Raw genomic sequence first — 22,059 nt, 5'->3', positions numbered from 1 at the left:
GGCCGGCGTCCAGGCCAGGAGGACTAAGCCACACATTAAAGGGAGAAGAGTGGGGCGCCCGGGTGGCTCAGTGGGTTAAGCGTCCGACTTCGGCTCAGGTCATGATCTCACAGTTCGTGGGTTCGAGCCCTGCGTCGGGCTCTGTGATGACAGCTCAGAGCCGGGAGCCTGTTTCACATTCTGTGTCTCTGTCTATGCCCCTCCCCCACTCATGCTCTGTCTCAAAAATAAACAAACATTAAAAAAAAAAATTTTTTTTAAATAAAGGGAGAAGAGTAAGAAAAGAGGAGGAGAACTGCTACTACGAAAGCCGCCGTGCACGCAGAAAACCCTGGAGGAACAAATAACTGAGCGATGCCCCGAAACAGCCTCTGAGCAGACCTGGGGGACTGTGGGGCCAGGAGAAGGCTAGGCATGAGCAAAGGGGGCCGATGCTATGCGGCCCGGCACCAGGTCTCCTCACCGGCCCCTGCATCCTGGGAGTTGGGGGGGGGGGGCAGGAACAGGGGGATACAGGGACAGGGTACACCCCCTCTGCATCCCAGAAAGGAGTCGCTGTCACTCCTCGTGCCCGCCCTCAGCGACTGGAAAGGCTCCAAAGCCCTTGGGAGCCAGTCGGAAACAAAAGACATCCGAATGGTGCTTCTACTTTCTAAAGCTACATATGCAGAGAGACCAGAACCACACTACTCGGGAAAGCAAATATAGCACAACCGGAGCACTTTCTACACGACCCACTTTCACTCAGACAAGTCCTCCTAATACCACGGTGTGAGGCGTGAGGCTTTCGTTCTGCCAAGCAGCACGTGAAGGAAGATGACAAGGGAGCTATGGACGGAAAACGGCAGAAGGCGAAACTGGGAACGGCAGGCCTACTTCCATAAACTGTCTCAACGAAAAAAGGTGTGCGTGGCAAAGAACATCTCGTGGGACCGAGGCCGCCTGAGAACGCTACTCCTCTGAGTAACACCTCTCACAAAAGCACCACATCCCTTGGCTGCACTTTGGATCTTATCTACGTGCGGTTTGGCAGTGAAGACCGAGACCTCAACACTGGAGACCCTCCCACCAAAGCCACGCGTGGATGAGCTCACTCCACGTGCCGGGGCCCACCAGGGGCCAGGAGAGGTGCTGCCAGACAGACTCCAGCTCTGACGATCGCCGTGCCGAGGCTGACCGCCGGCCCTCGCCACCCTGGCCCTTCTGTCTCCGGGGACACACGAGGCAGTCATCAAGCCTGGGCGGGCAGGAGACCCGCTCAGGGAGAAAGGCCGAGCACCCCCAGGGGAGCCCACCAACTGGCCAGCCTGCCAGGACCCACTCACCGCCGCCTCTCCGTCTCTCGGATCTCCCGTTCCCGCTGCCTCTGGCGTTCACGCTCCCTTTGCTCTTTGATTTTATCAAACGACAAGATGTCTCTCTTCTCCTTGCTTTCCGATTTGCGATCCTGACTCTTGGAGCTCTGTTTACCAAAATTGGCCGGTTAACACCAGAAAAATGCCAACAGACGCACAGTGAAAGTTACATTTGCGTATCCAGGGTAGACAAAAATTCTTCTGTCCCACGTGGTTTCCGGGAAGGCCCTGCCAACAAAGGGCGTCATGGAAGGGGAAGGGGGGATGACACCCCACAAAACCTACAGGCAGGGTTCTTTAGTGCGGCAGAGCCCAGGACTACGTGTAGTCTAGAACAAGGCCTCACAGAGCCACGGGGCGCGTGCATGCTGGATGCACAGCTGCATGACGGACCACACTTCTCAGCCGCTGACTCGGGCCTCAGGCAGGCAGCCTTCGAACAGAACAGGTCAAAGATGCTGAACGTAAAAGAGCGCTCCTCATCAGCTCCAGAGCATTAACGGGCAACTTCCGTGCCACTCTCATTTCCAGGACAGGGCAGGAAACCTTAACTACTGACTCCTATTCCTGCCTGAGGCCTTCAGGGGCCACGACACCCAAGCTGCCCACAATCACTCTCCCAGGAAGCTTTTATAGCTCAGAACGCAGGGCTACCTGCTGACCCACAGCTTCAGAGTCTCTAGAGAATGGGCCTGGGAGACATTTAAAAAAAATTTCCTTAGCTTACTTTCTTAATTACCTTGTGGGTGGTGGGAGAAAGACAGGCAGAAGTTTTGAACAGAAATTTTACCAAAAAAAAACAAAAAAAAGAGAGCACCATCTCATCACAGAAAGATCCATAACCCAAAACACCACGCTGACCCCCCTTTGTTGAGGAGACGGGCAAAGTGACTGGAGTCTGATCATACACACTGTAGGTAGAAGGCAGGGGGACAGACACCCTAAGTGTCCAGGTGAGGGTGCAACCTCGTGCCGAGGCCAGTGCAGCACCGGGGTCTCGGGGTCAGAGCCCTGGGCTCACCACCTCCCACTTACTAGCGGCCAGGGCACCGGACAGACGCAGCCACGGACTGTAGCATCCTGCTGCCTTCCGGAAGGGCACTCTGCTAACACCCATCCCAAAGAATGACATCCGTGTCCCTCTGCACCTAGAAACCCACAGTATGCCAAGGGGTGTGCACACAAATGTCCCACCACAGCAGTTCTCAGCAGGGGACGAGAGACAACCAAGCATCCGTAACCAAGAACCTGGTTAAAACGATCACGGCTTCCTAAAGAGAAAGGACAACACCCGTGCACCCCGGATGGCTCTCAAGGTCACCATGCTGTGGTCACGTGCTGCACGACTCCATCTGTACATGTTCTCAGAACAACAACATTCCAGAGATGGGAAACAGACAACCGGTGTTCCCAGGGCTGGAGGTGGGCTGGTGGCGTGGGTGTGACAGGCAGGGGATCTCTGTGGTGACGGGCTAGTCCTGTATCTTGATGGCGGTGCTCACAGCGGTCCACACCAGTAACAGAAAAGTCCTAGCACTACGTAGGCACATACACGCCAGATACCAATGTCACCGTCCTGGCTTCGCTACTGTGCTACAGTGACACAAAACAAGTCACTGGGGAAAGCTGGGGGAAGGGCACCCAGGACCTCTGTACTATTTCTGCAACTTCCTGTGAAACTACTATTATTTCGAAATCCAGCGTACACGCTGGGTGCTCAGCTGGGTGAGCCTCCGACTCTTCGTTTTGCCTCAGGTTATGAGACTGAGCCCCCAGTCGGGCTCTGTGCCGAGCGTGGAGCCTGCTTGCGATTCTCTCTCTGCCCCTTCCCCACTCGCACTCTCTCTCTCGAAGAGAAAAGAAAGGAAGTGCGAGGAGTCCGTGTGAAAGCGAAGAGGCTTCTGTCCTGCTTCTGTTGTCATCCTCCTATACGATCTGAAGATCTGAATGTTCTCATCGTGCGCATGTTACTATTTATTTTTTTAACGTCAGAGTTACTTAGGTGGTGAGATTATGGTTTATCTAGGCTTCCTTGAGAGATTTTTTTATTTTAGTGTCTTTACGGTTTTCACGTACCCCAAAAGGAAAATGACGTCAGGAAGGGATGGATTAAAAATCAAACATTCATTTCAAAAATAAGTCTCAGCACCACAAACGGTTCTTGGATGAATACTGCTAGCTCGGCATTCACTGGAAGGGGCCGGCTCTCATGAATGGTTGAGCTAGAACCTTCAGGTGGTGAGCAGAGGGGTTTGTTTTCCGGAGTGGAAAAAACAAAACGAGGAACCACTAGCTGGTCCAGCTACGTGTACCACTTAAGAAATGGGAGGTCCGCTCTCTGACAACGTGAGTCGATTTTCCAGCGGACTCCATTTTTCTTTCTTGTTAACGTCACAGAAGATGAAGCATCGCCCAAAGCGATGAATCAGCTACCACTAGGTTAACCAAAGAGCAGAACCTGCCTTCTGCCTTGAACAGCCTGGGTCCTGCCCATTCTACCCAATGGTCAGCTTTCTGCGAATCGATTCTTCCAGAAGATGGCGTAACCTGACAGAGAATCGGGGTCAACACATCGTGTGAAGTGAAAACATTCGGTGCTGTCTTGAAATAAGTTGTAGGATATTTGTGTCTGTACATACCATCCAACGGCTAATAATATGCCTTCTGAATACATCAAAGAACTCTTAAAATTTTAAAGGCGAAACAAAGCTGTGTTCGTAGTGCAGATCAAAGTGGTCATTAAACCACCCTCAGATCAGTTGGACCTGAGATGGCTGAAGCAATACTTACTCTCTCTTTTGACCTGCTTGTGGTTTTCACGCTAATGACAGGCTCTCCTTTCGATTTATCCATCACGACTGTCCGTTCCATTCCTCTGCTTCCTTCAGGGAAAGAAACAAAAAACCAGCCATCCATAAAAACCTGCTGAGGCCCCCACTTCCAAAGAGCAGGCAGCACATGGGCTGACCGGGGGCCCGCCAGGCTCCCTCGAGTGACTAACGCTAACCTCTGGAGCCTCTGTGTCTCCTCCTCCTTCCCGTTCTGACACGAAGCACCCACTACCGACACGAGGCACTCCAGGTCTCTGCTCACCTGGAATGAAGCGGCCGGGACTTCCTCACATCTTGCAACATAAATCTAAGCCAAGGTGCGTTCTGCCACGCACACACATCCAACCCACAAGCCTCCTTTACCCTCGCGCTAAATCCTAGCAGCTCCAGGAGAACCAATTTTGATTTTTTTTCTCCTCCACATCCTGAAACGCTCTGCAGAATTCAGGCCCTCATCGCAATCGGACGGTTGGGCTTCCCTTCGTTCATCCACAGCAATAAAGACCTCCAAATAGAATCTTCCCCTCGATGACACAATAACCAGACTCTAACCACCAGGACTATTCCTGATTTGGGGAGGTTTGCCATACTTGAGGAACATTTTAAAAACACGTTCCTCGTGAGACTGCCGGTAAATTACACCAAACGCCAAAGATCTAATTTGTAACGCTCTGTAATGCGCTGTACCCAGTTCCAATGCTCCAGATGGCTGAATTTTGTTTGTTTTATTGGGGAGGAGAGGAGGGAGGCACAGGGAGAATTGGTTTTATTTTTTCCAGACGACATTCCGCGGAGCCTCATGCAAATCTGAAGGCGTGGAACACGATGAACTTTACAAAATGTCAAGAGGTGGCACGCCCCAAGTGCAGCTACGTCAACGGGTACAGAGGTTCTGAGTTTGCACCGTATCTCCAGTTTTGACTCTATCTGCCTTTAACACACACGCAGGAGAAGCCTGACCACACGCCTGCATAACTGCATCCAATCAGTTTCAAGAACCAGGACACGTCTCCCGCGCATATCCGTCTGCACTCCTGCCAAATGTTACGCAGAAGAGCGAGAGGCCTAGTCGCGGGGCTGCCAGTGAGCAGAAGTCACCAGGGGGAGCGTCCCCACGTGTGTGATGTCACCAGACACTCCTCCTGGCCACGTCACCCTGGGGCTGCGATGTGTTCAGAGCCGCCTGTCAACAGAACCCGGGGTCCCCCCACCCCCCCCCAACTGAGCTCCTCCCTTCTTGTGGGCACGTGGAAAGCTCTGCTCACCTGATTTGGTGACTCTCGACCGATTTGCAGGTCCTGGTTTCGGCTCATCCTCTTCCTTTTCTTCCTTCTTAATGTCTTCAGGCTTTTTTTCCTCCTTTTTCTCCAACTTCTCTTCCTTCTTAATCACGGTTCTGTTGAAAAACATGGTTACCAAACTTGAGTTCCTGGGACTCGGGCGGCAGCTCACACCTCTTCAGACTTGCACACAAAACCAACCAGCCTGGCGGCAGGCGGACGGAACGACTCTTGGGAAACCGCAGTAGGGACAATATCCTCGAGAGGCAGAGCCCTCATTCCCCCGGGAGATCTCTGCCACATCTAGAACCGTCAGGACGGAACTGCAGGCTTGTGGCTATTTTTGCCAACTGCTCGATGCCCAGGGATAGCAGAGCGGCTCACGGGCACACACACGGGAAACTACGTCCGAATGCGCGTTAAAAACTAATTTCAAGTGTTTCGCCGTGTGTGGATAAAAACATTTTTTCCAAATAAATACAGTATAAAATAGAATGGAGGGGTGCCCGGGTGGCTCAGTCGGTTGAGTGTCCCTCAGGTCGTGATCTCAAGGTCTGTGGGTTGGAGACCCGCTTCTGGCTCTGTGCTGACAGCTCGGACCCTGGAGCCTGCTTCGGATTCTACGTCTCCCTCTCTCTCTCTGCCACTGCCCTGCTCAGACACTCTCTCTCTCTCGCTCTCGAAGTAAGAAACGTTAACAAGAAACTTTAAAAAAAAAATGAAATAAAATAGAGTGGAGGTACGGGATGAGGACAGGAGGTGGCGGCTTACACGAAGCAGCGGGCCACGGGCCTGTAACAACACGCCTGGTCATTTCTGCATATTGTGGGGGAGTTAAAATGGCAGGCTACGTCCCAGCTTGTGCAGCAACTGCTGTCACATTTCAACCCCGAGGCAGCTTTTTTTCTAAGCAGTGAAATAAATCCTCGTCGCCACCCAAACTTGTCTCCCTTATTCCCTAACGCTGTTATCTCGGGCGATCAAATCTCACACTCCTTAAATGCCCACAGTGTGCCAGGCCCTGACCAGGGCTTCCCTGACCAGGTCCCTGCCCTGTCTTCCCTACAACCCAGGCAGGGCTCAGCCTGTTGGAGAAACCTCTCCCAAGGTCACTCTTCCTCCCTCCTCAACTTCCACAGCACGTCGTCTTTTTTTTTTTTTTTAATTTTTTTTTTTTTTCCCAACGTTTATTTATTTTTGGGACAGAGAGAGACAGAGCATGAACGGGGGAGGGTCAGAGAGAGAGGGAGACACAGAATCGGAAACAGGCTCCAGGCTCCGAGCCATCAGCCCAGAGCCTGACGCGGGGCTCGAACTCACAGACCGCGAGATCGTGACCTGGCTGAAGTCGGACGCTTAACCGACTGTGCCACTCAGGCGCCCCAGCACGTCGTCTTTAAAATAATATTCACACTTTAAGAAAAACCTCGTTTAAAAAAGTTTAATTTTTATATTTTAATTTTTCAGAGAGAGAGAGATGGCACGTGCAAGCAAGCTTAAGCGTGTGAACTGGAGAGAGGGGCTGAGAGAGAGAGGGAGAGAATTTTAAGCAGGTGGCACATTCAGCGAGAAGCCTGCTTGGGATTCTCTCTCCCTCTGCCCTGCCCCTGCTCACACTCTCGCTAAAAATAAACTTACAAAGAGTCCAAAGCTCAACCCACTGAGCCACCCGAGGTGCCCCTATTTAAAATTTATGAAAATGTAAATACACACAACAATCGATGGTGTGTACTAGAATCAAGACCTGTTATTTGGGGGTGCCTGGGTGGCTCAGTCAGTTAAGCATCCGACTTCGACTCAGATCGCGATCTCACGGTTCCTGGGTTTGAGCCCTGTGACGGGCTCTGTGCTGAGAGCTAGGAGCCCGGGGCCTCGTTTGGATTCTGTATCTCCTTCTCTCCCTGCTCGTTTCTCTCTCTCCCTCTCCCCAAAATAAACAAACGCTTAAAAAAAAAAGTGTGGGGGGTGGCACCCGGATGGCTCAGTCGGCTAAGCGTCTGACTTCGACTTAGGTCATGATCTCACAGGTCGTGAGTTCGAGCCTCGCATCGGGCTCTGTGCTGACAGCTCAGAGCCTGGAGCCTGCTTCAGATTCCGCATCTCCCTCTCTGTCTGGCCCTTCCCCGCTCATGCTCTTTCTCTCCTTCAAAAATAAGAAAAAACGTTAAAAGAAAAATAAAAAAAAAAAATTTTTTTTTAAGCATATTGGTTTCACAAAAACAACAAAGCCAAAACCCAAAACACCATACGTGTGTCAACTTACTCAAGGAACTTCCCTGTGACGGCCACCACGGGGCCTTTCCTGACCATCCCTGGGCTCCACCGCCCGTGTCTCTGCTGAGTGGTGCCTGGGTAGCCTCACAGCCTGGCGTCACCGGGACGGCACTAGAACGCTGCACCGCAGCGTCTCACCTCACGTCCGTGTCGGGGGACACACACAGACGTGGCTCCCTTCCACAGCTACGCAGTCCATGTCCCTTCCCTTCTGACAGAGGTGGAAATCGTTCTGGTGACTACGTGACTCCAGATAAAGCCGTGACGAATCACGGGTGACGCACGGCCCTCGCTATCCCGTGGTGGCGCCTTCTCTCTCCGAGGAGACCCCTCCCGCTGTCCTGTACTCACGCGGCACCTCCCACACGCAGAGGAACCTCTCGGTAACGAAAGTTAAAAATGTAATTTCGAAAACACGAATGCATACGGACACAAAAAGGCTGGAGGGACACACGGGAAGGGGCCACCCTCGGGCAGGGGCTGGTGCTGGACACGTGCGTGTGCTTTCCAAACGGCAACCGCAGCAAACGCACCACTCATCCGAGACCGTGAAGACGAGCCACTTCTTCAGAAAAGTTTCTCTCCTTCGCTTAGACTACCTACTGAACCTAGAGATTCTTGAAAGGAAAGGTTAATGAAGGTGTTCACTGGAAGAAAAAAACTGTGGTTCAAACATACTGTGAATTCCTCAATCTCCCAGTCAAATCACTTCAAGGCAGCGTGGCTGTCAACGGCCCCGAGTTCACTGCCCGCCGCTACCGAACCCTGGCCTTGTCACTTCTTAGCTGGGCTGCTCTGTGTGCCCTTCAGCCGGGCAGTCCCCGACCCGGAGCCTGCTCCCTCTGCGACACAAAACTCTTCCAGGGACCAAGGGAACCACCCGATGCACGCTAGCCAGTTATTAGCCCCTTCCTTTCGTCCAGACACATCTCACTGGGTGGTCAGAAAAATCACTGAGGGAAATGGATTCCCAAACACCAAGAAGACCAAGAATTCTGAACAGCTACCGATATCTGACAAATACGGTTTTAGAATTGTGGACAGAACAGGTCTCTTTGGAGAAGCTGCTGACAGAATCGCTGGTCTCGCTTGTAAACACACGAAGGCTACTCTGACACCTAGTACTCACGGGTCTACAGACTAATTTGGAATGAAGAGCGGCAATTAAACTGTTAAAAATGGAGTTGAACTTAGGAGCGTTAACGATGTCCGCACCTTCGCTCGACGTCCATTTTCTTAACATAAAAAACAAAGGCAAAACTGAATCACTGAGACGGACAGATTTCTCAGCAACGGGTTCAATCTGCAGGGAGAATGGCCCCAGGTGTGCAAGAAGGTTGCACAGACAATATGAACGCACCGTGCTGGGCACTAAGAACTGTACCACCATCAAGCACCTCACGGAAGCCTACCTCCTCCAGGAGATAAACCTATTAACTTTGAGAAAATTTGTAAGCAAGCAATGCCTACTCTGAATGACCCGTCTGTCCCTATTTCCATCTTGGTTAAAGATACAAATCACCTCCTTCATAGATGGCATCCAGACCCACAGTTCCCCAACTTCTGTGCCAAGGTACCCCTCAGGGTGCCACAGTGAACTCACAGGTGCCCTGAGGTACCAGATATTTTTGAGGGACACGGTAATACCTGACGGTGGTCAGACACCGCACAAACTACTAGCTCGACGATATTCTTTTCGGTACTAATTCAGGTTACGTTCCTTTAGATGACGCTACGTTTTTTAAAAGTGGCTGTGATAAAAAGCAGGAACTGAACGAAAACCAGTCTGGATCAGGAAACGATTCCAAGGTTTGAGAGACTGTGCAAGGACCCAGAACATTAACAGTGAAATAAAAATCATTCTTTCGGGTCGCCTGGGTGGCTCAGTCGGTTAAGTGTCCGACTCTTGGTTTCGGCTCAGGTCATGACCTCACAGCTTCATGGGTTCAAGCGCCACGTCAGGCTCTGCAGTGGCAGAGCAGAGCCTGCCTGGGATTCTCTCTCACCCCCGCCCCCCCCCCCCCGCCCTTCCCTCACTGGCACGGTCTCTGTTTCTCAAAATAAACAAACTTAAAAAAATTACAAAATTATTATTCTTCCATTTTGCGTGTCATTTTTTTTCCCAACAGATTACTAAGTTGTTTAGACACAAACGCTTATTAAGGATCCTCCGAACACATTTCTTATAGTTACGCGTTACTTCACTCCACAGCTTTACAGAAACAACACTCAAGTGGCAGCAAGATGCACAAATCGGACACTTCAGTGAGAAGCTGGAGAGGCAGGCTGTCCTTGGAGAGGAGGAATGACCCTGTGGCTGTCACCTGCCCTCTTCCCGCCCACTCCCAAGAGAAAAGTTAAGAGAAAGGCAACGCAGGGCTTCCACTCACAACCGTGAGATCAAGACCTGAGCTGAGATCAAGAGTCGGACGCCCCACTGACTGAGACCCCCGGGCGCCCTGAGAAAGGTTTGAAATCACCACTTTACTTTTCAATTTTGATCTCCACGGGATGATGTCTGTCAACACTAGTTAGTTTTTCCTTCTTCACTTCACACTCTTTTCTGTCGGACAGCTTTTTCCCAGCCGGTTCATTTTTGGCCTAAAACACAAGACGGATAGAAATGGCTCACGGTCCAGGTCTTCTCGCTTGTCGGCTCCGTGGGTTACGGCAGGCAAGAACGGCCTCACCTTCTCGACGGAGATCATTCTTCCGTGAAGCTCAGTTCTGTGGAGATGGCTGATGCACTTTGTAGCCTCATCAGATGTCGACATGGTGACAAACCCATAGCACCGAGCTCCAGGACTGCGGGCGTTGGTCACCACTTTGGCCCCGACAACCTTCACGAGAAAGGGCACGCTTATTCTCCCGCACAGATCACCACACAATCTGTCAAAACTGATGAGCAGTTAATTGATCATCGGAATTACTTCCACTACTTTTTACTTCTCCACAAATCGGTGGTTCTCCAGGACTAGTTACGCAAGTGGTTCTAATCCATCCCATCAAAATACAATTGTTTTCGATGCAAGATCGGCCCTCGGAGTGACAAAAAACAAACAGGAAAAGCTAAAGACATTTAAACTTCACCAACCACAACTCATTAATTAATCAAAAGTCCTTCCCACTTGGATCATTTTCTCCAACTGGACTTCTACTTCCAGACAGGCTGGCGCACCAAGTAATTACCCTCCGGCTGCCTGAAACTAGAAAACTAGAGGAAAAACAGGCAACAAGGGTTTTCGGACGCCGCACACCAGGCCACATGGGATGGTGACCTGCAAGAGAGGACACGCGGAGCCGTATGGGTGCCTGGGCTCACTTCCCAGAAGTACCTGGCCACGGGCAGAGAGGGGCGACGGCCTGCGGAGGGGTGAGGGGCGGTATCCCGGAGCGGCACACAAGTCAACGTCTGAAACAATCGAGGCAGCGAGAGCCCAGTATCGACAAGGGCAGCGCCGCATAAAGACCGCTGCGGGGTGCCACACACCTGTGAGGAGCCCACGGGCGGCCAGGGGCGAGAGAACCACCCGTAAGAAGAGAGCAAGCAATCCCCACGGCTGGGCTGATCAGGGCCTCAAACGATTCACTTTTTCCAGAGTGAACCCAGCAGCTGGAATGGAAAAGCTTGCAATTCACGGGGCACGAGGCTGAGAAGCCAGAAGGGTGCCGCCCCCCGAGCCGAACTAACCTAACCAACCTGCTCTGACCTAACAAAGCCAGACAGCAAATCTGAGGAATAAATAAGTGAACTGTGTCCCAGCAAAAGCTCAAGAACGTTTATAGGGACATACGAATAACTAGAATACATGTAAATCACAACGTCTGACGTCTGATCGAAAATAACCAGGCAGGCCCAGAAGCAGAAAGGGACTCTAATGAAGAAAACAAACCAACCAATAGAGAAAGACCCAGAAGTGACTCCATAACAGAATTAGTCAACAACGATGTTAAAATTATTTTGGCTATATCCTAAACCCTCAAGAAGCTGGAGAAACCACTCAACATGCCGGGTAAACATACAGAAGGTATTTGAAAATACCCAACCCGGAATTTTGGAGCTGGAAAATACATCAGAGGAGACAGACAGCAGACCCTGCAGAAAAAAGGTAAGGGAACTTGAAAACATAGCAACAGAAGCTACTCGAAATAAATGGAGGAAAAAAGACAAAACACGCCAAAACAAACCACAGCAACAGCAGGCTTTACTATAGCGCATGGGTCATCAAAGGCAAGAAGCACAGGAAAAACTTAGTGGATGAAACCCCAGAATATTCGTGGCAGCGAATCGCTCCAAGCCAGTGATCAAGAGAATCTTACAGGTAAGCCAAAGGAAAACAGACACCCGTGCCCTAACGAACGAAGGTGAGACCCATAGCCACAGGTCAGATGACATGAGCCGGAAGGAAGGAGGCAGCACTGCTGTCCAGAAAAAAAAAAAAAAAAAAAAAATCAAGGAACCTGGAATTTGGCACCCGGCAAACAGAGTTTTCCAAACGAAGGCAAAAGAATGACATTCCCAGACCCACAAGAGCAGTGGAAATTATCACTGGCAAGCCTGTACCTTAAGGAAGGTTTAAAGATAGAATAAAATAATACCCAACAGGAACTTGGATGTCAACAAAAGGGAATAAAGAGCACCTCAAAAGATACACACGTAGGTAACTGAAAAGTCCCTGTTTTTTCTTATTTATGTACCTCTTTAAGGTGTAAGCACAAAGCATATTACACACGTAAATAAGCCAATAACGTACTGCGTTATTAAATAGAAAACAGACCACGATGGCAAGACCAAAAAGGCTAGGAGGGAAAATGGCGGTGCGCTGTTACAACGTTCGCACACCTCCAGGGAACCAGATTATCACTGAAGGGATAGACTGGGCTAAATTGAGTCTTTTTTTTTTTTTTTTAAGTTTATTTATGTATTTTAAGAGGGGTGAGGGGGGAATACACACAGGGGAGAGGGAGAAAGAATCCTAAGCAGGCTCCGCACTGTCAGCACACAGCCTGATGTGGGGCTGGATCGTACAAACCGTGAGATCGTGACCTGAGCCAAAATCAAGAGTCAGACACTTAACTGACCGAGCCACGCAGGCACCCCAAGTTGAACCTTGTAATAGAATTCCTAAATGCGGCTACCAAAGAGAAATGTTATAGTTCAACCAATAAGTGAAAAAAAAGAGTCAGAAAAAAAAATACCTTGAAACAAACGAAAAGTAAATACACCACACAATAATTATGGCATGTAGCAAAAGCAGTGAAGAGTGAAGTTCACGGTGATTGAAGTCCACATCAAGAAACAAGGAAAAACTCAAATAAACAACTAAATTTTACAACCTCCAGAAACCAGGCCACAGTAACACTAGTCCCATACACGAGTTACAGCTAGGGCAGAACTAATCATAAAAAGCACTCAATGCAAAAGGCAGCAAGAGAAGCAAGGAGGCCAAGAAATAGGTCAGAGAGAAGACAGAGCCATAGCAGACTCAAACTCCACTATGCTCGTGCTCATGTTACACGTGAATGTTCCCATGGGATGTGCAGAGAACCGAGGGGAGAGCCCGCACCTACTCGAGTGCAGAGCCCTGAGTCTGGCCCCGACCACCTGATTCAGGTCAACGTGAGCAAGTCCTCTCCTCTCTCCGGACCTCAACGTCCCCACCTGTGCGATGATGGTGGGGGTGGGGTGGAGGAACGTTCCATCATCTCTAGGTTCGCAGCAGACTCGGGGGTCTGTGTTCCTGCCCGCAGGTGTGGAGCAGCGCTGCTCTCCCAGTAGAGGAGAGCCCCGCTCCGTCCAGAGCACCTCACACAGGGCCAAAGGGGACTTTCTGAAGGGGACAGATGTCACTTCTCTCAGACGAATTTCCCATTCTTCACTCTCAAGGTCAAGGGGCCGAGCCAATTGTGGGGTCACGTGACTTCCCCACCAAACTAAGTACCCTTGCAAGGACATCGCTTCTGATGGCCACGAGAGCAGAATCCAAGACAACCTCACCTGTCCCTGTCCCCTGGCCTCGCCCTCTGCCCCCCACAGCAGCCTCCGATTAGTTGATCCAAAATACCACAGGGCCTCCGTGCCACTGCTCTAGTCCACAGCTGAGACCTGTGGGCAAGGTCAACTCCAGAATCACCCAAGCCTCACTTAAACAGCACTTACTCGGCAAGGTGCGCCAAACCCCAGACCCACATCTAAATCTGGTGTCCCTCCCAAATGCTGATGGCATGCTGTTAACTTCCCTGAATAAACCCATCGTTTAGGCTATGTTTACTTTTTTTTTCAATGTTTACTCTTCAGAGAGAGCAAGCAAGCAGGGGAGGGGCAGAGAGAGGCAGACCGAGGATCTGAAGCGGATTCTGTGCTAACAGCAGAGAGCCCAGCCCGATGCACGGCTCAAACTCAAACCGTGAGATCATGACCTGAGCTGAAGCCACCCAAGCACCCCTGTTGTATTTACTTCTTCAACGATTTCCCCATCAGACTGTTAAGACCTATGAGGACGTGACCTTCTATGTGCTGTTAGGCTTCATAATTGGTGTCTAAGTCAAGTAAATAACCGACGAATAGGTTACAGCGTCAGTTTGAAGCCCTTGTGAAAGACATTCACTGTGAAGAAAAATTCACCTTACAGACACTGCTTCTGGGTCCTGTCCACTTAAGTCACTGACACATTTGCTGACGTCTAGTCAGGGACACAGACCTGAGCAAAGACAGGCCCAGGGCATCCAGGACATCTGTGAAGCTCCGCCTGGACTCCCGGCAGCTTCTCCATGCTGGGTGTGTGTGTGTGTGGGGGGGGGAACCCCACACCTGCTCCCCCCCCTGGAGGGCCACTCCCCACAGGCACCCACAAGACCAGGGCAGTCCTCCTGCCCTAAAATGAAACTGCTTCACTATCTAATTCCAGGATGATGAAAATCGGTTTTAAATGTTCTCGAGTCCTCAGAAGGCTTCTAAATTGTATTATTTTCTTCCCGCCCCTGTGGACAGCGTATTAGTTGATATATTTTTAAACCACTATCGTGTTCCAGTTTTTGAACTATAGGTTTAAAAACGCCGGAATATATAAAGTTAACTCGTCACTTACTGTTCAGGAAAAAACTCCAGCATGCCAGCTTTTAAGTTGTATATGGACCACAAAAACAGCAGTTTCTTCAAGACAAGTTAGAATGAACCACAGCAACGTTTAGACTGCAGCTATTTACATACATTTTCTGTGACACAACAAACTACCTGTTGGCTGTTCCCCACTCTCAACTGGGAAACAAGGCCCACTACCTTGTGGGGTTCTGTTTTCCATACACATGTATGTGTGCACGTACACACACATGTAGAAATATACAAGCCCAAAAAAACAAAAAAGACCACCGACCAGATTAACGATAGAAAAAAGAACTCCCCAAACCCTGAGCTTATTTTTTAATGCCAAATAGAGACTGGGTGGCAGGACGTTAAGGGAGCACGTACCTTTCCATACTTGTTGAATAGATTCTTCAGATCTGTCGCTCGAGTTGTGGAGGACAGTCCACTGACCCACAGGTTCCTGCCAGAGCTGCTTCCGGTACGACCTGGGGCAGGAGGGAAAGGATCAGGCTTTGTCTCCAGGCCTAACAGGAAGCACGGCGTGCCTCAGAACGTGGCCCTCTCTTAAACCCCAGCCACATCCAATTTCAACTCTTCTGGTTTAGGAACGTAATTACTGCCAACACACGGAAGACCAAAAATACGGACTGCGGAAACGGCTTCCTTACTCAAGGAATCCTCAGGTCCACGTCAGTTACAAATGGAAATGCCTACTGGTGCCCAATTCTCACCCAAGATGGCAGTTTCTACAACCTTGTCCCATTATTATAATGGGCAGAACAGGATGAGAATAGGACGCAGTGCAGTCAGACTTTCAGTATCTCATAAAGGACACCCACGACAGAGACAGAAACCACAGAAGCTCACCAACATTTACATCTAGTCTCTCAAGATACTGCTAGATGGAACTTCCGGTAATCCTCAATCAAACCAACTACTGGATCCCAAATGTGGGTACCTGTAGGCCCCTCCCTCCCGAAATAAGGGATCCACAGGCGGCTCCCTGCCACATAAGTTAAATCATACCTTTTTCATCTTTAATGATTGGCTTTATATCTTTTTCTTCCTTAAAAGAGCTAGAGACAAAAGTTAATGTTACTCACACAGGAAAAAAATGAAAGAGAACTAAATTAAAAATATGGTATGTGCTAAAACTGAATACCTACCAGAAAATTAGTCTGAAATAAAATTTTAAGACACCTTTGCAAGCTTTTATAGGAAATCTGACCCCCAAAATACAATGTCAGATTCTTAAAAGTCAATTGGATTTAGCCGAAGGTAAGAGTTAACAATTTAAGAACACAACCGTTAATAGGTTGAGAAAAAGAAAAGAAATAGGTTCACCCATTAAAAATACACAGAGAGATATAAAACATCGTTTAGAAGTAAACTACAATTGCATCAGTCTGGCTGGCCAATTGCAGAAAAAACAGCTTATGTGTGTCATTAAATGACCAATGAAAAGGAGATAGCGTCTGGTCTAAAACTGAGAAAAAACAAACCTCATTTTCTGATCAGCGCCCTCACTGGCTGAGGACTCTTTAGGAGCCGGAGGGACTTCATTACAAGCTTCAAAAGCAAACTTCTTCACGTCTTCTTTGCTATCTCTGGGGTCTGGGCTTGAGGCTTCCTGGGGCGCTTCCGCGACCTCCTCGCTAGAGGCTTCCGTGTGCTCTGAGGCTTTACTACTCTGCTCAACTGGCTTCTCTAGCCCTACAGGCTCACAGTCCGTCCGCGCGCCATCGCCCGGCTGCTCCACGGGCTCCCTTTTCACTACCGCTAACAGGGTGTCTGCCCTGCTCGCCTGAGCTCGTGCTGTTGACTCGCTGGCCAAATCTAAGTCACCCTCCTCCGGATGGGCGCTGCCAAAAAGGTCCTCTTCCTCCGCAAGCTTTCTGTCTGGCCCCACGCTACTTGTATCCTGTGCAAAGGGCTGCTCCAGCTCGGAACCTTCTTCTTTTACTGGCTCAGATTTACAAGTTTCCCCCAAAATGTCGAGTATTTTCTCATTTTCTACGGATTTAACAGGAATAGAATGGCACAAGGTTTAATTACCAGGGAAATAAAGCAATCACAAATGCGGAACCGGCACGGCTGCCACGCTAACACGAAGAGAACCGCTAGCTACACAGAGATTGGAAAACCCGCGGGTACACAAAGTTACACTGGTTACACTACCTGCGCTCCAACCGACTGCTACAGTAAGCCGCTACGCTACATGGAAGAGAAAAGGCCCCCACAGATTTAAACACCTACAACCACGTGGCTGCTTCTCGACAGTCTTCGTCAGGTTTTTGTTCAAGTGTGGGTCTTCGACTTATTTTCCCAGTGTCCGAGGTGCGGAACCGAATGCGATCACCGTTTGACGACAGCGCAGTTTCCAAATTTCTTCGAATTTCTTTTAACGGGACAGTCTGACATGAAACCCAGAATCTCTTCCGACGGCAGGAGATAGACACGCAGTCCGGAAGGGGAGTGACACGTTGGAAATTTTCCTGAAGAAACTGTTTCCTCTTCTAGAATCCAGTCACTTCTCGGGTTAAAAGTGCCCTGACAACCGCTTTTTATCCTGCCTTAACTGTTATCGCTCAGAAAGACTGGGGCAAAATATCACAAGATCTGTTTCATGTGTAGAAACACATGGAAGAATCACAGGGGGAAATTACTTAAAATGCCACTCTACGTGGTTAGAGAGATGAAAATAATCACTACATCTCACCAAATATATTTGACCTCCAGAAACCAGAACGGCACTTCCACAGATCTGGTGATACGAGTGGGTTTCCAATCTCTGATCCTCGTACGATCTGGATTGTCCACCATTAAAATAATTTACATGACCATACACAGCTTAGAATATATAGACAGCTTGAAAAACAAGAGTGGGAAAACTTTCAAACCATTAACTGTCGTGTTTCTCTTATCAGTACCTGGCTCCAAGAGAGGTTCTTCAATATCCTATTTTGAAAAAAGAAAAGAGAAAAAAATCCACAAGGCACTTAGAAACAGGACAGATACCTTTCCCTGGCAGACACAGCTTCAATCAAGTGTGAATAAATGCCTGTTTCAAACGACTTTCTCCAGTGGTTCCAGTCAAGACACCGTGTTGCATTCTAGGATGATTTCCATGAGAACAAACCCATTTTGCTGGCTTCTTTCTCCCCAGCAAAGCCTGGCAGGCAGCAGTGACACTTGGCCTATTCGAATTCCCCGGGGAGGGTGTGGCCACCCCACCCAAGTCTGAGCTGACCGAAGGGCCTCTGGAGAGGGCAACAACTGCCACAGTGAGAGGTCACACAGTCGACTGCTTTATACATCATGCCAGATTTGAGTAAGATCTAGTTCTCTCCAAAGAAGCTGTTATTTATCACTGGAACCTGTCAACAAAACCATCTGTTTTCTCAAATCCTTTCCCTGGCTCCCCACTGTACTTAAGACAGCGGGCCAAATCTTTTCCCTGACCCCAGATGGGGGTAGTCAGGCCCACCAACGTCTGCAGTCTCACTCCTGCATCCTCCACCCCTACAACCAGCCATTCTCCCTTCGGGCCCAAAGTCCTCTTTCCCCTTTCTCTGGATTAACTCCTGACCTATGTGTCAGACCTCAATTTGGGTTGGGCTCCTCCGGGAAGCCTTTCAGGAGTTTTTATTGCCTTCTCCCTGATGAACTTCTTTTCTAGTTACTTTCTTTTTGGTTATTAACGTGCCCCCAGTAGAATACAAAAAGCAAGACTGTAACTTGTTTGGCTTAACCTCTTACTCCAAGCACTTTGGCTCAAGATCAGTGTTCAAATCAATTTTTTACAGACGCACATCCTTTTTCACTATGGAATATTAAACACTCGCCTGATGTTTCCAACCACGCACAAGCAGGTGGTAACCTACCGGAGGTACTTTGAAGTCCAATGATGAAGCATCCAAAGTATTCTCGAAGCCCTCCCCATCCACCTGAAAGACAAAAATGGAAGACCGCTTAATGGAGACAAAGTTATGAAGGTCAAGGCCTATATACCTCACCAGTTGCTTTTTTAATGTTTATTTATTTTTGAGACAGAGAGAGACAGAGCGTGAGCAGGGAAGGGGCAGAGAAAGAGGGAGACATAGAATCTGAAGCAGGCTCCAGGCTCTGAGCTGTCAGCACAGCTCGAACTCATCAACTGATGAGATCATGACCTGAGCCGAAGTCAGATGCTCAACCGACTGAGCCACCCAGGCACCCCATACCTCACCAGTTTCTAAGTGACTTACATGTCTGTTTCCCTCTTAGCGCCCGCCGCCACCTGCTAGTGCCACTGGGTAGTTCACCATTGGATTATTCAGTTTATCGTTGGCCTCCCTGCCTCCTCTGACAGGGTCTCACACAAGGTGGCTGCTGTCAGTGCTGGCCCACAAACATACAAGTCATTTCCCAGGCAGTTTCTATTTACTGGTGGTCCACATACGTGACCCAGACATTTTTCCAGAGCAGAACTCAAAAGGAAAATGAAAAACTTCACACTTCTCCACTTTCCCTTGGTAACAATACCTTTAAAAACAACATCCACTGGGCACTTTCTCCTAGGGGCTTTATTTAAAACATTTAACCAAACTGGTATCTTCTGTATTCAATCTGAAAACTTTTTAACCTTCTTAAGTGAAATACAAAAATATGCTTTCCCAAATGTGCTTCCTTTTCCACGTTTGAAGCTTATGACCTGGGTGATCTGATTAACCAAGAAGAAACCAAGTTCATGCTTGGAAATAATTAACACACAACAGGATCGCACTGAGAGAGGACAGCAAAACAGCTGCCCAATGGCACCCTAGGCGGAGATGCAGTGATATTTGGAGTTTGTGATTTTTGACCTTTACGGTTTAAGGTTTAAAGTTCAGTCTTACGAGGGCACTTTTTTCCCCAGTTTAAAGCGAGAACAGTTAAGGCGGGGGGGGGGGGGGGGGGAAGGGAGGGGGACCCAACAAACACAAACAAAAAATACCAACCAAACTAAGAGGATGGAGTATGCCAAGGTGGTAAGGCTAAAATGGCAATCAGTTTTAGGAAGGCCACCACAGAGAGGTCTCTGCCAAATACTAAAAGTCAAAGCTTGAGAAAGCAACACTGGTAACAAGATTAAAGCCCTCCCTTATGCACAAGGATATGAAAAGTGGTTTTCTTTAGGGGCGCCTGGGTGGCTCAGTTGGTTAAGTGTCCAACTCTTGGTTTTGGCTCAGGTCACGATCTCATAGTGAGATCGAGCCCCATGTGTGGAGCCTGCTTGGGATTCTCTCTCTCTGCCCTGCCCTAGTTTGTGCTCTCTCTCTCAAAAAACAAAACAAAACAAAACAAAACCACCAACAGGACAATCCAAATGATGAACTTATGACCTGTCTTCTTATCATCCCACACATTTTTAAAACCTTTTTTCCAAAGGAAAATACTTTGACCAAGTACATCAGTCTTTTAAGACTTATGCGCAGAAAGTGCCTCCCGCCCATTTATCAAAATATTCCTCAGAATTCTAGAGAAGTTCTCCGGTAGTTAACATCAGACTTCTACGGAGTTTCAACGGATGTAACTTGCCACGAAGGTTTAGACACCGAGTTCAGTGTCTATGGTGGATGCGGTCTAATCAAGCAGCAGGGTGTTCTTGCTCACGTGAGCAGCACGTGAGCACTGGGGAGCCTCAGGGCTACTGGCACATTCCACCGCGTCTTCAAGTTACCTACAGCGTGCTCTGTGAGCTGCGCAGGGAGCTCTCGCAGCTGTGCCGCCACATATTCTTTGCTGTCACACAGGGAACCAAGAATGCTGTCCGTGCCGTCCTCCCCAAAGTCGGGAGCGGTGCTGTTTTCAACTTCGCTCTCTTCCAACACACCGACATCCATCACGTCCATATTCCGCAAGCTCTCTAAACCTGTCTCCATATCCTCCTGGAAAGAGAAGGAAACGCGTCAACGACCGGGGGGCTGGTGGTGGCGCTCCTGCTGGCATCTCCGCCTTCGATGCCACGTACCTGCCCATCTCTGGAATCTTCTTCCAGGCCGTTGTCTTCTGTGCCTTCTTCCTCCATCTTTTGTCCTAATTACAAAATAACCTTTCAGTTAGGTTAACATTTAGGTTCTCACCTCCTAATTAGTTTATGCACGCTGACAGATTTCAACCTGGGTGAGGATACATCATAAGCAAACAGAAGAAGGACCCGTTCTCCCACTGTGTGGAATTTTGCTGCAACCGGGACGTGGAAATCGAGGATTTCTATACTATTGTCAAAGCATTTTGGTTTTGCACAAGATATCTAACTTTAAAAGACCTCAAAATCACTCCAAACTAAAAAAAACACCCCAAAAGAAAAACGAGCAAAGGATGAACGGGCATTTTCCAACAGACAGACACTTACAAATGCCAAGTCCACCTGGTGATCAAAGAGCTTCATCCCAAAATAACACTAGATTAAGCTGCTGCTTCTCCCACACATTCCACCCACGTCAGGCAGGCTGACCACCTCTCCTTATTCTCCGGCTCAGGAACTTTTCTTTGCAAGGTACAAAGGTAAAGGCTACCACAAAGTCAATGGTCATCCTGGATCTTGTAAATGCAGAACTACTTAGGATTAATGCTAAATATTTCCAAGGGGGGCTGGAGGAGGAGGGTGGAAACTTCTAGGCTTAGAAGAGAAGTCAAACCTTTGGGCTCCATCGTGGATCAAAAAGCCTTAAAATTGTACAAACCTTTTATTCTAGAAATTCCCTCTATAGGGGCATGTGCTAACACTAAAATGTCTGACAAAGAACAAAACCAAAAGTACCCTATCTAGAAATATACATAGCCCAAGCATTCGAAAGGAAAACACATCGTGACAGTCTGTTCACTCGTGGGACACCAGTTGCTGTCAACAGGGGAAGTTGGGTGGAATCTGGCCATGACTGGAAACATTTTTGGTGTCACAACTGGGAGATGCTCCTGGCATCTAGTGGGTAGTGAGCAGGGATGCTGTTCAACCTAAGATAGTGCACAGGACGGAAAGAATTCCTTACCCCAAATTGTCAACAGTGCCAAGTTCGCAAAACACTGTGGCACACCACAAAGGTCTTAAAAAAAAAAAAAAAAAAAATCATGCTCCTAAAGAATATTTAAGAATACGTGACAATGCCTATACAATTAAAAAAAAAAAAGGAAGAATCAGGTACAGTACGTCTACTTTTACTAAATAGCACATAGAGGTGCCTGGGTGGCTCAGTTAAGTATCTGACTCTTGG

General features: G+C 48.9%; 1 protein-coding gene across 1 annotated transcript in view; it reads right to left on the bottom strand.

The window, feature by feature from the left end:
• The window catches only part of SAFB2 (scaffold attachment factor B2), a 33,157-nt gene that overhangs the window by 6,287 nt on the left and 4,811 nt on the right, over nucleotides 1–22,059 (bottom strand). The window contains exons 3-14 of the mRNA XM_086699356.1: nucleotides 20,817–20,881; nucleotides 20,530–20,733; nucleotides 18,709–18,771; nucleotides 17,755–17,782; nucleotides 16,327–16,837; nucleotides 15,851–15,900; nucleotides 15,209–15,309; nucleotides 10,431–10,580; nucleotides 10,229–10,341; nucleotides 5,452–5,582; nucleotides 4,146–4,237; nucleotides 1,326–1,462 (exon numbers count right to left, since the gene is read on the bottom strand). Of these exons, the coding sequence (XP_086555482.1) occupies nucleotides 1,326–1,462; nucleotides 4,146–4,237; nucleotides 5,452–5,582; nucleotides 10,229–10,341; nucleotides 10,431–10,580; nucleotides 15,209–15,309; nucleotides 15,851–15,900; nucleotides 16,327–16,837; nucleotides 17,755–17,782; nucleotides 18,709–18,771; nucleotides 20,530–20,733; nucleotides 20,817–20,881 (1,645 nt within the window). The remainder of the gene's footprint in view (nucleotides 1–1,325; nucleotides 1,463–4,145; nucleotides 4,238–5,451; nucleotides 5,583–10,228; nucleotides 10,342–10,430; nucleotides 10,581–15,208; nucleotides 15,310–15,850; nucleotides 15,901–16,326; nucleotides 16,838–17,754; nucleotides 17,783–18,708; nucleotides 18,772–20,529; nucleotides 20,734–20,816; nucleotides 20,882–22,059) is intronic.

This window comes from Puma concolor, chromosome A2 (genome assembly GCF_028749965.1).
Source record: "Puma concolor isolate L17-30 chromosome A2, mPumCon1.1.hap2, whole genome shotgun sequence".
In the NCBI taxonomy this organism is placed as follows: Eukaryota; Metazoa; Chordata; class Mammalia; order Carnivora; family Felidae; genus Puma; species Puma concolor.
This window is presented reverse-complemented; position numbering and strand designations above follow the sequence as displayed.